The sequence below is a fragment of the Salvia splendens genome, chromosome 8, assembly GCF_004379255.2.
Source record: "Salvia splendens isolate huo1 chromosome 8, SspV2, whole genome shotgun sequence".
NCBI classification, from domain to species: domain Eukaryota; kingdom Viridiplantae; phylum Streptophyta; class Magnoliopsida; order Lamiales; family Lamiaceae; genus Salvia; species Salvia splendens.
The window spans coordinates 954,937-969,506 of record NC_056039.1 but is presented as its reverse complement, the minus strand read 5'-3'; the positions used below and the strand labels follow the sequence as shown (position 1 = coordinate 969,506).

Below are 14,570 nucleotides of genomic sequence, written 5' to 3'. Positions count from 1 at the left end.
TTAATTTCTAATTTCTTACACTTTCAAAATTTATACTACTAGAATAATACTCTATGATTAATTTATTCTAACTTTGATATTTTTTTTAATTGTACACGATCTCAGATTCTGAGAAATTATGTATAACTGTATGAAATAAAATTCAGCCAATCAAACAACGCTATTTATGCACAGACACGTGACATACCAATACCATAATTTTCATCGTAAAATAACTAAGAGAAATATCAAAATTTCAATATATGATCAACCAAATTTTAAAATTGGGGAATTTGTCATACATTTACCAAACTATTAATATGAAAAGTACAATTAAACCTAAATTTACTCGTCACAAATTTACTCATATACTAATATTAATCAAATTTACTTGTCACAAAATAGTGGGTACTCTATATTTAGAAGCAACAAAACCAAAATATTGAAACCTGAGAGGGCTTTTCGGTAATTTTGGGAAACTCCCTTCGATTTCCTCGCCACTACTCTCTACTCGGCAGTATCCACCTGTCACCATCTTCGCCCCAGAGCGAAAAAAACCAACCAACGCAACGACGCCGTCGGAGGGATCGATCGCATCGGAAAATCGAGGAATCTAGGGTTTAATTCCACACCTGATGGACGCGGCGGCCGCTGGCGGGGGAACCAATGGCAACCTCGACGAACAAATCGCGCAGCTCGTGCAGTGCAAGCCATTGTCCGAGCCTGAGGTATTTATTTTCCGCGATTCTTCATGAACTCGTTGGTTTCACGTTTCAAGGTGGTATTTTTTTTATTGCTTTTGTTATGGAATTCGAATTTTATTGAACCGTGTGGTGGATTTGATCCTCTGTTTCCGACGTTGGATCCATTTGGACGTTGGATCCATTTGGGGGAATTTAAGGTGTGGAATGGAATATTTTAGCTGATTCTTTTGTTTCGCCGAATCTTTTGTTGGAAATTACGGTTATATTGTTTGAGGCTCACCGCATTCGATTCAAAATTCGGCTTCTTCTCCTCAGTTTGAATGTATTTTAAGAAAGTTGAGGTATTCCAGGATGTGTTTTTGGGATTTGATTGTGCTGCTTCGTTGCATTCCTTTTTCTTATTTTGGAATGATAGAGCGTGTAATGGTTTTCTGATGTGTCTATGGATTGAAAATGATACCTTTGTTTAGCATGAATGATGGTGTAATGGTTTTTCTGGGTAAAGATAAAGAATCTTTGTACTGGATATTGTTCATTGAGGAAACACACACTTTCCTTGCTTTAGTTTTGTGACATTACATAGAAATTTTTTGGTAATTATTTTATGGGTATACAAACACTCGTACCGCACGGCACCCGGCTTGTTTAGTTAGTCATGTTCTTTTTTTGTGTCTAACTGCTGTGGTGTGGTTGTGATTAACATATTTGTTAGATTTTCGATGTGAAAGCACTGATGGTTTTCACAATCTTTTTACTCCTATATTTCTTTTTATTTCGAGATTGATCAACTTTTTTAGCGGTGATATCTAATGCTATTCACAATTTGGGTTAATATGCACAACGAGGCTTGTATAGGTTCTTCCATGTTAAATGAGGTCTTTAACTATGGTCTCAACTGATTTTTCTAGGTAAGGGTGCTATGCGGCAAGGCCAAGGAGATCCTGATGCAAGAGAGCAATGTGCAGGTTTTCTTTCCTCCTTATAATCGGCTGTTACTGCATATACAAATATGTTTGTAGGTTGAAATGATTTTTAATTCTTGTTTTTTTTTTGTGTAATTAGGTAGTTGTAGTCATCTTGTATCCCATATTACCACTTCCTATTGCTATGAAAATTAACCTTTATATCTCTTACAGCCCGTTAAAAGCCCAGTTACTATATGTGGTGATATTCATGGTCAGTTCCATGATCTTGCTGAGCTTTTCCGGATTGGTGGGAAGGTATATACTCGAATCTCTTGCTGTATTCTATTTTGTCTCAGATTTTGCTTCAGAAGATTAATATGTTTTCACATTTTTGGCAGTGTCCAGATACAAATTATTTGTTTATGGGAGATTATGTTGATCGAGGATACTACTCTGTGGAGACAGTGTCGGTTAGTTGAATCCTTTTATATTTTATATGTGAAATGCTAATGAATCATTTAATTTCCATCATTTTTCCAAATTACACAATACTTTCTTGTGTTGCCTTCTAAGTATGATCTGGCTCTAATGTGAGGAGAGAATTTGTTCCAAACTGTATCCACCAACATATTTATCAAAAGTGCCTGAAGCTAATCACCTTATTTTGTACATTGCTTGATGTTCCTGATTTATTTAATGCCAGGAAATTAGGATGGATGAGTCATGAGTCTAATCTTCATTTGACATGTACATAAATTTGTTTCAGCTCTTGGTTGCTTTGAAAGTGCGTTATCCTCAAAGGATCACTATTCTACGTGGAAATCATGAAAGCCGTCAGGTAAATTTGTATCAATGCTCTGTCTTTATATATGTCTTGGTTGCTAAACTGCACGCAGGACATGAATTTGTTGATGGAATGACTGTTTCTCATAATCTGTATCTGTAGTTTCTTGAGTTCACTCAGGAGTTCCTAAATAATCCTCCATGTCTTAGTGCTAAAATGAATTATTGGTTTTTTGCAGATTACTCAGGTTTATGGGTTTTATGACGAATGCCTGCGAAAGTAAGTTCAGTGAGTTCCTTTAAATGAAAATATCTTATAAAGCCATGGGAAAAATAACAATCAAAGTGACATTATCGTGCACTATCATCCATATTGCTATGCTTATGTTATTCGACGTATGCTTCTGTGTTAATTTTGTTCTGTTGTGCACAGATATGGAAGCGCCAATGTGTGGAAGACCTTCACAGATCTTTTTGACTTCCTTCCTCTTACTGCACTGGTTAGTATATTTGCTGAAGATATACCACCACGCTTAGAGTCTTAATATCCTCCCGTTCCATGTCCTCATGAATTGACTGAAATATTTGATTTTGGTCTTACTTTTAGGTTGAGTCAGAAATCTTTTGTCTCCATGGTGGATTGTCGCCGTCCATAGAAACTCTTGATAATGTCCGTAGCTTCGACCGGGTTCAAGAAGTTCCTCATGAAGGGCCTATGTGTGACCTTTTGTGGTCTGATCCTGATGATCGATGTGGCTGGGGTATCTCTCCAAGGGGTGCTGGATATACATTTGGCCAAGTATTTATCCATTGCTTCTTGCTCATCCTCCAATGTTTGTTCACGTAATGATTTAAGTGATATACTTTCTTCATGCTTATTTAATAGGACATATCGGAGCAATTCAACCATACAAACAACTTGAAGCTTATTGCTAGAGCTCACCAGCTGGTTATGGAGGGATTTAATTGGGCTCATGTAATTACAGTAACTTCTTAACTGCGGTCTTAGTTACGATCCGATTGATAGCTGTGGTTGCTTGTATGCAGGACCAAAAGGTTGTTACTATCTTCAGTGCACCTAATTATTGTTACCGCTGTGGAAACATGGCATCTATTCTTGAAGTTGATGACTGCAAGGGTCATACTTTTATTCAGGTCTCCCCCCCTCTCTCCCTCTCTCTCTCTCTCTCTCATGTTGTGTGTCTTCTGGTATTTGTGAACGCGAGACTTTAGCTTCGTATTGTGAAATTGCAGTTTGAGCCAGCTCCCAGACGTGGTGAGCCAGATGTAACTCGAAGAACACCAGATTACTTTCTCTGAAGTAGATGGAGGGGTTGCCGAGTTGTGCAAGGCAGATACCTGCTAGCTGTTTTGTGTGTCGATAGCTGCCTATAATTTTACTGCAAGTATCAATCAAATGGGTGGTAGAAAGCATAAAAACGAAGCCTGGTTCTGCTTTCTTCGGTTCAGCTGTTACAACAGAGACATACTGCAAAAGAGGCAGTGGAGCTGCTGGCTGTGCTGTCCATTAACATAGGCTACTGATGCAAAGATGTGGAAATTTCTCCCACTTTCCCTTTTTTCGATTTTTAGTTTACCATATTTTGTACGAAGACTACATTAAGTTTTTGTCTCTCCATAACCTTTTGACATTACAAAAGGTTGTAGAGGAGAGAGTTTTATGACTTCTAAACATTTCTAATGGATGCTGTTTTATTCTTTTGTTCCTGCTATTAATGAATGGTCATTTGATCCATATGTTCTGCTTTAACAAGTTGAGCTTTGTGTTGCTGCTTTCGACTAAATCCATGCTCGTTTTCTGCTGGAATGACTCGTGATGAAAAGTTTGATACCTTAGCATGTGTAGGTATGCTGAAATTATATTTAGGAACTTCGACCATATTTCGATTGTTAATACGATATATAAGGACCGCTACTACAAATAGTATTACACCCTTGATCATGAAATATCGATTGCTTGTTGAACCCTGTGAATTGCGTGAAAGTAGGATACTCAAAATTCGGGGGTCAAAGAGTTTTAGAAAACGTTCTTGGTATAGCAATAGAGCTTTTCCAGACATTTGTAATTCGTGGTTGTATTTCTGGAATATGATGAAGATCATTGCAAGTGCGTAGAATATGGCGATCATCTGTATTCATTTATATCATATATCAGATTCCAGTATACGTATATATAAACAACAGCAAATCTACAGAAGGAATCAAAGCTAAAATGTTGTTTGTGACTCTCTCTCGCACTCACTCTTTTCTCTTATGAGAGAACCATACTTGGTTTTGTTTGCAGGGATCTACCGAATGCTACAGGCAAGGTAAGCAGTTTCTTGGCTCTGCCCACGTATGCTCGTTTTGTCAGGTTATCATAGCCATTGCTCTCGATCGAGTCCAAGATCATACGATACAACAACAACGCAGACCAAACCTGCCAAAAAGATCAGGTACATTAGTCTATAAAAATGTGTTGTATTTTACTAATAAACTTGGAAGAGGATTCAGACTCATACCGGCCAACGGCTAGCCTCGTGTAGCTGTGTAGCTCCCTCCTCCGCCTGGTCGAAGTAGAATCTTGCTCTCGTGATCTGCTCTTTCATGAACTCCCTCCAACCATCTGTCACCTTTCTTGAGAAAACATCCTTGTCTGATAATCCAAACTCAGCCAGTTCATCTTGTGGAAGATACACCCTCCCTCTTGATGCACTATAAAGAGAGAGAGGAAAGAGAGGATCAGACAACATAGGATCAGACAAACATGATCATGTCATAGATTGAAGACTCACTCTTCTCCAACATCTCTAAGAATGTTTGTTAGCTGATTCCCAATTCCTAAACACAAAGCTGCATTATAAATCCTATGATCCGACAGCAAAGACTCGGGTGCAATTCCCATGACTGGAACACTCATTAAACCAACAGTCCCGGCCACTCAGTAGCAATACATGTAAAGCTCTTCGAAGTTTGCATACCGGTCTTTCCTCGTATCCATTCTCATCCCTTCTATCATGTCCTTAAAAGGCTGCAGATCATGAATAAACTCCATATGAGTCATGAATTTCTTTTCAAGATCAGGTCAATCTCATAATATCATAACACGAAATCTCAAATTTTCTCAATTGTCTCATACAAAATGACACAGTCCCATTAAAATAGAAGTACCTTAATGACTAATGGGAATTTGTAGAGAGTATCGGTTAGGGCAGCATCAAGCATGTCGTAGGGACGGCCGTTGAAGATGTCGTCTAATCTCTCTTCCCATCTATCAAGTGTTGAGCTAAGATGTGCAGAGTTTGGCCCATCAACCAGTTCATCAGTCCTCCTACACCACACTGCATGCATCATAAAATGAAACCACCATGAAATACAAGCTGACACCATGACTCGGTTTGTTTATACGAATCTTGAAAACTTGTGCAAGTTTCTAGAATTCTTTGTTTCTAGGTTTTTTAAATATTCTTTTTCTTACACATTTATTAGTACCTTATTATTAATATGATTATTATTTTTTTTCTAAATTTATTATTTAGTTAAGAAAGTTTTACTTTAGTAACTATGTTAGATAATTAACTGAATTTAACTAATAAATATAAATTCTAAAACCTAATAGTTTTCCTTGATATTTCAAAATACATGATTAACTAGTTTACCAAAAACCATATTCTTAGCAATCATATTCTCAAACAGCATTACTACCCTCACAAAGATATCAACATATTCTTGCATTAAGAAGGTAAAAATATACTTTACTAACCATAAATAGCCCATATTGCCTTCTGTCTTTCCTCAGTCATCAACTGTGTTCCTGCATCATCCCATATTTCATTTAATCTCCACAAATTAACACATAACTCCTCTACAAATTAAATAAAAAAAGATAACGAGAAAGAGATTGAACCTAGATAAAATGTCTTTGCATATTCGGCACACAAATCTCTACATCTCTCATAGGCTTCTTCAAGGAACACCGGGTGAAAACTAGGGTTTTGACAGAGATCGAACGCCGTCGCCTCAGCCTTCCTCGTCTGCCTCTCGACAATCATGCACGAAAAGATCGGTGGAAGCAGTTCCATGAACTGATATCAGTTCTGTCTGAGAAATACTATGTTTTTTTCTTGTTTTGGGAATAGCTATGGCTGCTCTTGCACTACTGTTTTTTGTGTTGTTTCTTGAAATAGATATGCAGTTGCATTTTTTGATGGAAGGGAGTATTGTTTGGTAAGAAAATGCTGCATTCATTTTTGCCTAAATCTCAGAGAATTTTGCCTCTCTATCTATGCAGGCTGGATGAGATCAACATATATTATATACTCCCTCCGTCCCTATGTAGTAGAGGCGTTTCATTTTCAGCCCCCGTTTTGGAAAAATGATAATAAATAATTAAAATAGAGAAAATGTAAAATTAGAGAAAGATTAGTATAGAGAAGACTCTTAACTATATTATTCTCTTTTTTACTTTACTTTCTCTACACTTTAACTATTTATTATAATTTTTTCAAAATGAGTGTTCAAAATGAAACGTCTCTACTGCAGAGGGATGAAGGGAGTATATAGGTCACATTTTCCATATTGTAATGCCCCCATGGACACCCTACTAGTTGTGATGTTATATTTTAACTTATATGCTTATTTAATCATAATAAATTAGTATGAGAGATTGGTTATGAGATATTGTTATGGACGTATATAAACTAATTGCATTATAATAACATTAATAAATATCAATAATATATTTAATACTATTATATTTTAGCCCTAAAAACATTTTACCATTTTTCTTTTATTTTATTTTTCTCATTAACATTTTTTTCTTCCTTTCCCAAACCAACAATTTTTTGCGACCATTTTTCTTCATTTTTGTCTCTAATTTCAGTCTCTCCTAATCCTCTTATATCTAATAATTGATCTTCATTTGCGTCAACTTATTAAGGGTTGAAAATGATTTCGAACAATTTCGCTAATATTAACATTTGCAAATAAGAAAAAGAAATAGTGTGGTAGGGGCTTAAGCCTCTTCACCCACTAAGGATCTGCATAATTTATTTTTTAAAATGTATAAAATGATGTCGTTTTGAAATTTTTGAAAAAATGTGCATAATGAAATTAAGATTTTATCACAAAAAGACCTTCTCCTTCGTTCTTTCACTTCAGGCGTAAATCATTTTTACATAATAAATCCGCTCATTCCCATAAATCTTAATTATGCAAATACTTTATATGTTTAGTGTGTTAGATTAAGTGCAATCTACCATTTTAACAAGATCATTTGACATTTTTTTAATGTTATAGAAAAGTTCAAATTAATTTAGCATAGTAGTAGATGATTCTTAGTTCATTGCCACAAAGATGCTAATTTGTCGGAGACATAAAAGTCACAATGGGTCTAAACAAATTATTTTTTTGGATATTGTCTTCTTGTGGGATGAATGAAGGTATCTTGGCCGACTTCGATACCTTCTATTAATTTATAAATAGTATTACATTGATATTTTATTGTGTTCGTGATCGAGGAGCTAGCATGCCACGTGGAACTCAAACGAAGCAACAACAATTCGTACAAATGGAAAATGTTAATTTAATTAAAATTATTAGTTGATTTTTACAAGAATACGACGATGTATTTGGTATTATGTTGTATTTATCTTATGAATTATACGACACTTTAATTTTCTTCCATTGTTGACGACGATGCTTAGATTTTTTAACTATGCTGGTAGATAAGCTACAAGAAGTCCCTTTACTTGATTTATATACTCCAGTATTGTATAAATACTTGAGCTGCACTTGTGTGCGGGCTCGTGCACCGTGCACATCGATCACTATTGAATTGTTTTATTTTTTTTAGAAAAATTACTCCTTCTGTCCCCACAAAACTAGTCATATTTCACTTTTATCATAAACATGATAAGGAGATCTCACGTTCCACTAACCCACTTTACTCACATTCTATTATAAACATATATAAAAAAGTGGATCTCGTATTCCACTAATTTTACTAACTCAATATTATTTACATTTCTTAAAATCCGTGCTCGCATCAAATGTGACTCCTATTGTGGGACCGATGAATTTCTTTTATAAATTAAACAATAATTTTTTTTATTAAAAACAATAATTAGTTTTGTAATAATCACTTTTAATTAAAACGAGTTCGATTCATTCATCATACAAATAGTTTTTACGTTTTAGTACGCTGGTATACCAGAATGTCCTTTATTTGATTTAATCATCTCACATAATCTGGTCTTGTCTTGACAATCAATTTAATGAAACTCGATTGATACTACACTCTCAATCCAGTTATTAAATTGGGGGGTTGGCAATTTGGCATGATCTAGTCAACATGAATTTTTGAATTACTCGTAAAGTTTTCAAGAAAAAAAGGTCCAATTTGAATGGCTACATATCTTTAAAAACGTTAAACATGTTTTGAAACACCATTTTGATTTAATAATTAAACCATTACTATAAAGTGGAGTATTTAATTTAATTAGCAAAGTAGCGTGCTTGCCATTAATCCTTCAAAAATTCAAAAATCCATTGGTCAGATGATTTGATTCCAAATTTCCAATCAACCAACATTCGGACATTTTGTGTATTGCATAGGAATTAAATCTTGAAGTGCACATTAGAGACAAGATATTGAATAAAAGACATCTTAATATGAGGTTTTTGTTAAAGAGAAAGTTATGATTCTTTTGTATTGAAAATAACTGGACTTGCATACTCCCTCAATTCCAACTAAGTTGAGTAGTATATTCCTTTATGTGATGTTCTAATTAAATTCAATAATTTCCTTTTTTTTTGATAAAAAAAATAAAACATCCAATTACTTACTTTATTACATCATCTACTTTACTATCTCTTTATCTTTCCTACATTATCCTTTTTTTTCTACTTTTCAACACAATATCTTAATATCTGTACCCAAAAATTTTGACTTAACTTAATTGGGATGGAGGCAATAGTTAGATAGCGGAACCGTGAATCTTCAGCTCTTACCCGAGTTTACGGCATTAGCTAAAGATAATCAGCCAATTAAGAACAAAAATATTAAATTTCAAAAAAATGTAAAATCATTGAGAACAAAAATATCAAACTTCCGAAAAATGCAAAACCTTTGTCTTCCTTTTCTAATATAAGTATACTACTTGTCCTCTACTTGAAAACCCTCTCTCTCCCTATGTCCCTTACTAAGCGACTCAGGTACCTTTTTGAGACATCCTAAGATAAATAACTCATTTCTTTTTTGGTATTCTCTCCCTTATTTTTCTCTTTCTTACTTTATTCTTCCCACTTAACTAATAAAATCTCACTTTCTTCAATCTTGTGCCAAAAAAAATGTCTTACTTAGTGAGGGACGGATAGTATTTATTTTCATCTACTGACATTTGAGTGGTTGTTATGTTGGTAGACATATGATTGAAAAAGAGCTTTTATGTTGAACCGTCACCTCTAATTCCAAACCACTCAGTCCGCAACGATGACAGGAAGGCCTTTCTCGAAGAGGAAGATCTCCCATATGTGTTGCATGTGTAATCACACGCTTCGTCATTGACAGTAAAGAAGATATTTGTTAAAATTATGTGCGAATGGACAGAGGATATACCCAATCCGGGAAAAGTGACTGAATCCGAAGACGTCGTGGCACAATTGGTGGATATACTTTCCGAAGTGGAGATCGTAGATGAAGATGTGCGGGGGAATATTTTGGACATCATCACAAATATATCCATTGACAATGATAGTGTCAAGAAACGCACGATGCAATCGAGATTCTCATCGATGCTACAAGGCATGAGGCCGGAAGTGTGCAACTTAGGACCAAAGTGGCTGCAACACTTGGAGAATTGTCCACTCTCGACTCCAACAAAGTGTACATCTGGCAATGTGGGCCCATTTTGAATATGATGGATTTATTGGAATCTCCAAATTATTCCAACCAAAATCACACAAAGTATTTAAACAATAATTGGCAGACCAGGATTCCAACCAAAATCACACAAACAGAGTATTTAAAAATACATTGGCATACCCATGATTCCAACTAAAATCACACAAACAAAGTATTTAAACATACATTGGCATACCCATGATTCCAACCAACCAAAATTACAAATAATTTCAATAATTTATGAGAGAGGTGTAGAAGAACAAACCATTCCAGTGGAAATAAGCACGGGATCAGTCATAAGCTTCTTAGATAGTGGGCAAACAAACAGCTTCGGCACGGAGACCATAACATCCGACAACGTAACTTCCAAATCAGCTATTTTCAACTCTTTTAGAACAAACAGAAGTTTCTGAACCCTTCTAAGATGGAGGCCATCTTCCTCAATGTCTGCCAACAGTTCCTCCACCCTTTTCCGCAGCTCCATCACATTCACCGCCACATCCACCTCCACCATTCTCTCGCTCTGATTTTCGAAAGAGGATACTGTTTCGATTTTTTTTATGGAACAAATTGAAATTTAGTGATAGACCAAGTTTGCATTTTTTTTTCTATTTATATTCATAGAATTAATTTACGTGTTGGGTGATAGATAATAAGTATTACATGTTGACTAACTCTGATACGGTGAGGGTAAACATTAGACGTATTCTTAATTGGGTGGACACTGTTCGCCACATGTTTGACAACCCGTGAACTAGAGGTTTATATACTCCAGATTTTTATAATTGGTGAAATTTTGGGAACTCAAACTAGCTCAACTGGTTGAGAAGGGAGGCAAGGATACCACCTCATCCTAGAGATCGCATGTTCGACCCCTGAGAGGCCCATCTTGGGGATTAATTTCCCTGGGGCCTAGTGGATTCACTGGCCTGACTCCAGAGCTTCGGGAGGTGATTAAGCATGTACCCGTGCCTGGACCCAGGAGCTGGGGGAGGTGAAAAATCCTGGACCCGTTCCTGCGGGGCTGGTGGACCCATTGGGTCCCACCTTGACAACGAAGCGCGTCTTGGTAAGACGCTTCACCTCCGACCGTTAGGCCGGGGGTCCGAGTCACTTCGGGGGTAGGTGGGGAACCACCGTCGATCCTCCTTTTTAAAGAAAAAAAAACCTCTCTCCCTCTATTTTATTAAGTTTGAAACCTTTTGATTGGATTTATTTTTTATCAACACGTTCTATCTAATATTGTGTTGTCTTTTCTAAATATATTTTGTAATTAAAAGATTTATATACTAGTATTATATTTTCATCTACTAACATTTGACTGGTTGTTATGTTGGTAGACATATGATTAAAAATGAGATTCTATCTGGGAAGATCTAATACGTTGAGCGGTCACCTCTCATTCCAAAACACTCGGTCCGCAACCTGATAACACTCTGGTAATCCCAACGACGACAACCTTTCCCGAAGAGGAAGATCTCCCACATGTGTTGCATGTGATCTCACACGATTCATCATTGACAGTAAAGAAGACATTTGTTAAAATTCTGTGCGAATGGACAGAGGATATACCCTCAATCCGGGAAAGTGGCTGAAGATGTCGTGGCACAAATGGTGGATATACTTTCCAAAGCGGCTGCAACACTCAAAGCGTTGTCCACTCTCGACTCCAACAAAGTGTACATCATGCAATGCTCACCCTTTTCGAATATGATGGATTTTTGGAAGCGCCGGATCATTTGGCAGTGAAAGAGGCTCCATCTACCATCCTCATTTTGTGTAAGTCATAACAAGAAGAAAGTTGTCAAAGAATGCTTGATAGAAACAATCGTGAGTGTGATCGATGATCTTCGTCATGGTGTTCGTCCTAGGATCGATTGTGATGTTAATAATACTTATGAATGATATGTGTCAGATTCTGGATATGATTGTCAAGCGGTAGAGAAGTTAATGCACGTGGCCAATGGTCTCGGGTTATAGTCATTTGTGGGGTGACATTTAAATTTATATTCATTTACCCATAAAAAAGAGCAATCTCTTAACTATTTACGGCCACACACCACTTTTATCCATATTTTATTCCATTCATCAACTAAGGGACAACACTTAACAATTCACTTATTCCATAACTATTCATGAGTTCCACTATTATATTTATCAATTTAAAAATACAATTAATACAAACATTTTATTAATAATATAATTTCATTAAAAACCCCGAAAATGACATTACAAATTCCTAAAAAATTAAAACTTATATAATTTAAATCCAAAAAATGCAAAAATTACATAACTTAAATTATAAAAAATTAAAATTGAATAATTTAAATCCTAAATATTAATTCACGAAAAAAACAAAATTTTTAATATTATTTTCAAATCTTATTTTAACACGATTTTCCGATTAAATTTTTTTATTTTAAAGAGCATATGGATTACTTTTTTCTCACCAAACTAGTGCTTTAAAATGAGGTGATAAAACACGCCACGTCACCTTCTCCCCTCTTCCTCAAACTATAAATTCCCGCCACCACCTCCGCCGCCACCACCAACCACCAAAAATGCAGCTCCTCCGCCACGAAACCGCCGTGATCCGCCCCATCAAACCGCCGTTCGATCACGACCACGCCCTCTCTCTCTCCCACCTCGACACCGACCGCAACCTCCTCGTCACTCTCCGCTACCTCCGCATTTACCCCAACAGCCGTCACAACCAATCCGATCCCTTCCACGTCATCACCGCCGCACTCTCCGCTGCCCTCCTCCCCTACTACCCCCTCGCCGGCACCCTCCGCCGCCGCCCCTCCGACCACCGCTTCGAGCTCCACTGCCGCGCCGGCGACGGATTGCCGGTGGTCCTCGCCGTCGCTGGCGGCATCTTGGCCACCGGCGACGGCGACGGAGATCCCTCCTTCATGGACCAGCTGACGCCCGACCCGGATCCGGGATCCGACCCGATCCGGCCCATGGTTCTTCAGATCACCAAATTCAGCTGCGGCGGGTTCGTTCTCGGGGCGAGTGTTCACCACGCGATCTGCGACGGGTTCGGCGCCACCCTGTTTTTCAGCGCGGTGGCGGAGGCCACGCGCGGGGCGGGTGGGGTCGGGGTGATAGATCCGGTTTGGGATCGGTCCGTGTTGCTCGGGCCCCGGTGCCCGCCTCGTGTGGAGTACCCGATTCGAGAGTTCTTGAGCTTGGATAGGGATTTTTCGCCTTATGCGAATTCGGGTAAACGGGTCGTGAAGGAGTATTTGAATGTGGAGGAGGAGTGGTTGGGTCGGGTCAAGGAGATGTGGTACAAGCAATCCGGGTTGAAATTTACCACTTTTGAAGCGTTGGGTGCTCTTATTTGGAGTTCAAGGTATGGATTGTTTTGGATTGTGCATTTATATTTTAGGCTTTAGCTTCTCGAATTTAATCGATTGTTATACTTAATCAACTTAGTAAATTCTGTTGATTCATGGAGTACTAATCTATGAAGCTTAACCTTGTTTGCAATGATCACATTGCAGGATCAAAGTCGAGAAACTCCCTCAAAATGAGAATGTAACCTTTGCATATTCAATCAGCATCAGAAACATAGTGAATCCACCTCTCCCGGCTAGCTATTGGGGCAACAGCTGCGTCCCGATGTTCGTGCACCTCACGGCAGGGGAGGTGGCCGGGCAGCCAGTGTGGAAGACCGCGGCAGCCATCAAGGGGAGCAAGCAGCACGCCACGGCCGAGTATGTGGCGTCCTACCTGGACTTTCAGGAGCTGCATTACGGCGAAGGGATCAACAGTGGGAGGAGGGTGAGTGGGTTCACCGATTGGCGCCACTTGGGCCATTCAGCGGTGGACTTCGGGTGGGGTGGGCCCACAGCAGTGGTGCCACTGTCGGCTCGCCTCCTCGGGAGCGTGGAGCCGTGCTTTTTCCTTCCCGGGAAGGAGGGGGTGGTGAAGGTGTTGGTGCATTTGGAGGAGGGTTTGGTGTTGGGTTTTAGGGGAGAGATGGACAAGTTGAGGAACATGGAAAATGGATTGTTGTCTCCAATTTGATTGTATTATCTTAGAGAATGTAAGGAAATATTGTGTGTGATGGATGGATTGTTTGCTGATGAAAAAATTGAAGTAAATTAATGATGAAAAATTGGTCCCTAAGAACATAAACTTTCCATAAAATCTGATGTTTTATAAGAGAAGGGCATCAGTCTGCAAAGCAATGTGTTTTTTGAATTTTTTTTCATTTTTTGGACATTCAAATACCGAAAGTTGGATGGCCGAAATTAAAAAATTAGTAGAGTCCCTACCGATAAC

At 37.9% G+C, this 14,570-nt stretch overlaps 2 protein-coding genes and 1 pseudogene across 2 annotated transcripts; 2 read left to right on the top strand and 1 right to left on the bottom strand.

The window, feature by feature from the left end:
* The first annotated feature begins 443 nt into the window (after window positions 1–443).
* On the top strand, window positions 444–4,127 carry LOC121743906 (serine/threonine-protein phosphatase PP2A-2 catalytic subunit-like). The gene is made up of 11 exons (XM_042137292.1): window positions 444–707; window positions 1,592–1,648; window positions 1,820–1,903; window positions 1,987–2,058; window positions 2,355–2,426; window positions 2,611–2,651; window positions 2,805–2,871; window positions 2,979–3,170; window positions 3,258–3,347; window positions 3,419–3,526; window positions 3,626–4,127. Exons 1-11 carry the CDS (start codon window positions 615–617, stop codon window positions 3,689–3,691), a joined length of 942 nt encoding a protein of 313 aa, XP_041993226.1. The 5' UTR covers window positions 444–614; the 3' UTR covers window positions 3,692–4,127.
* A 516-nt stretch (window positions 4,128–4,643) lies between these two features.
* LOC121744599 lies at window positions 4,644–10,788 on the bottom strand (annotated as a pseudogene).
* A 1,978-nt stretch (window positions 10,789–12,766) lies between these two features.
* LOC121742992 (spermidine sinapoyl-CoA acyltransferase-like) lies at window positions 12,767–14,403 on the top strand. The gene is made up of 2 exons (XM_042136157.1): window positions 12,767–13,635; window positions 13,787–14,403. Exons 1-2 carry the CDS (start codon window positions 12,836–12,838, stop codon window positions 14,310–14,312), a joined length of 1,326 nt encoding a protein of 441 aa, XP_041992091.1. The 5' UTR covers window positions 12,767–12,835; the 3' UTR covers window positions 14,313–14,403.
* The last annotated feature ends 167 nt before the right edge of the window (window positions 14,404–14,570 follow it).

What these genes read in the sequence shown, in the direction of transcription:
- LOC121743906 (XM_042137292.1), top strand. Translation starts at nt 615, where the DNA reads ATGGACGCGGCGGCCGCTGGCGGGGGAACCAATGGCAACCTCGACGAA. An exon ending in TTTTCCGGATTGGTGGGAAG is followed by an intron (nt 1,904 to 1,986) that starts GTATATACTCGA and finishes CATTTTTGGCAG; the next exon opens with TGTCCAGATACAAATTATTT. An exon ending in AGGGATTTAATTGGGCTCAT is followed by an intron (nt 3,348 to 3,418) that starts GTAATTACAGTA and finishes GCTTGTATGCAG; the next exon opens with GACCAAAAGGTTGTTACTAT.
- LOC121742992 (XM_042136157.1), top strand. Translation starts at nt 12,836, where the DNA reads ATGCAGCTCCTCCGCCACGAAACCGCCGTGATCCGCCCCATCAAACCG. An exon ending in GCTCTTATTTGGAGTTCAAG is followed by an intron (nt 13,636 to 13,786) that starts GTATGGATTGTT and finishes ATCACATTGCAG; the next exon opens with GATCAAAGTCGAGAAACTCC.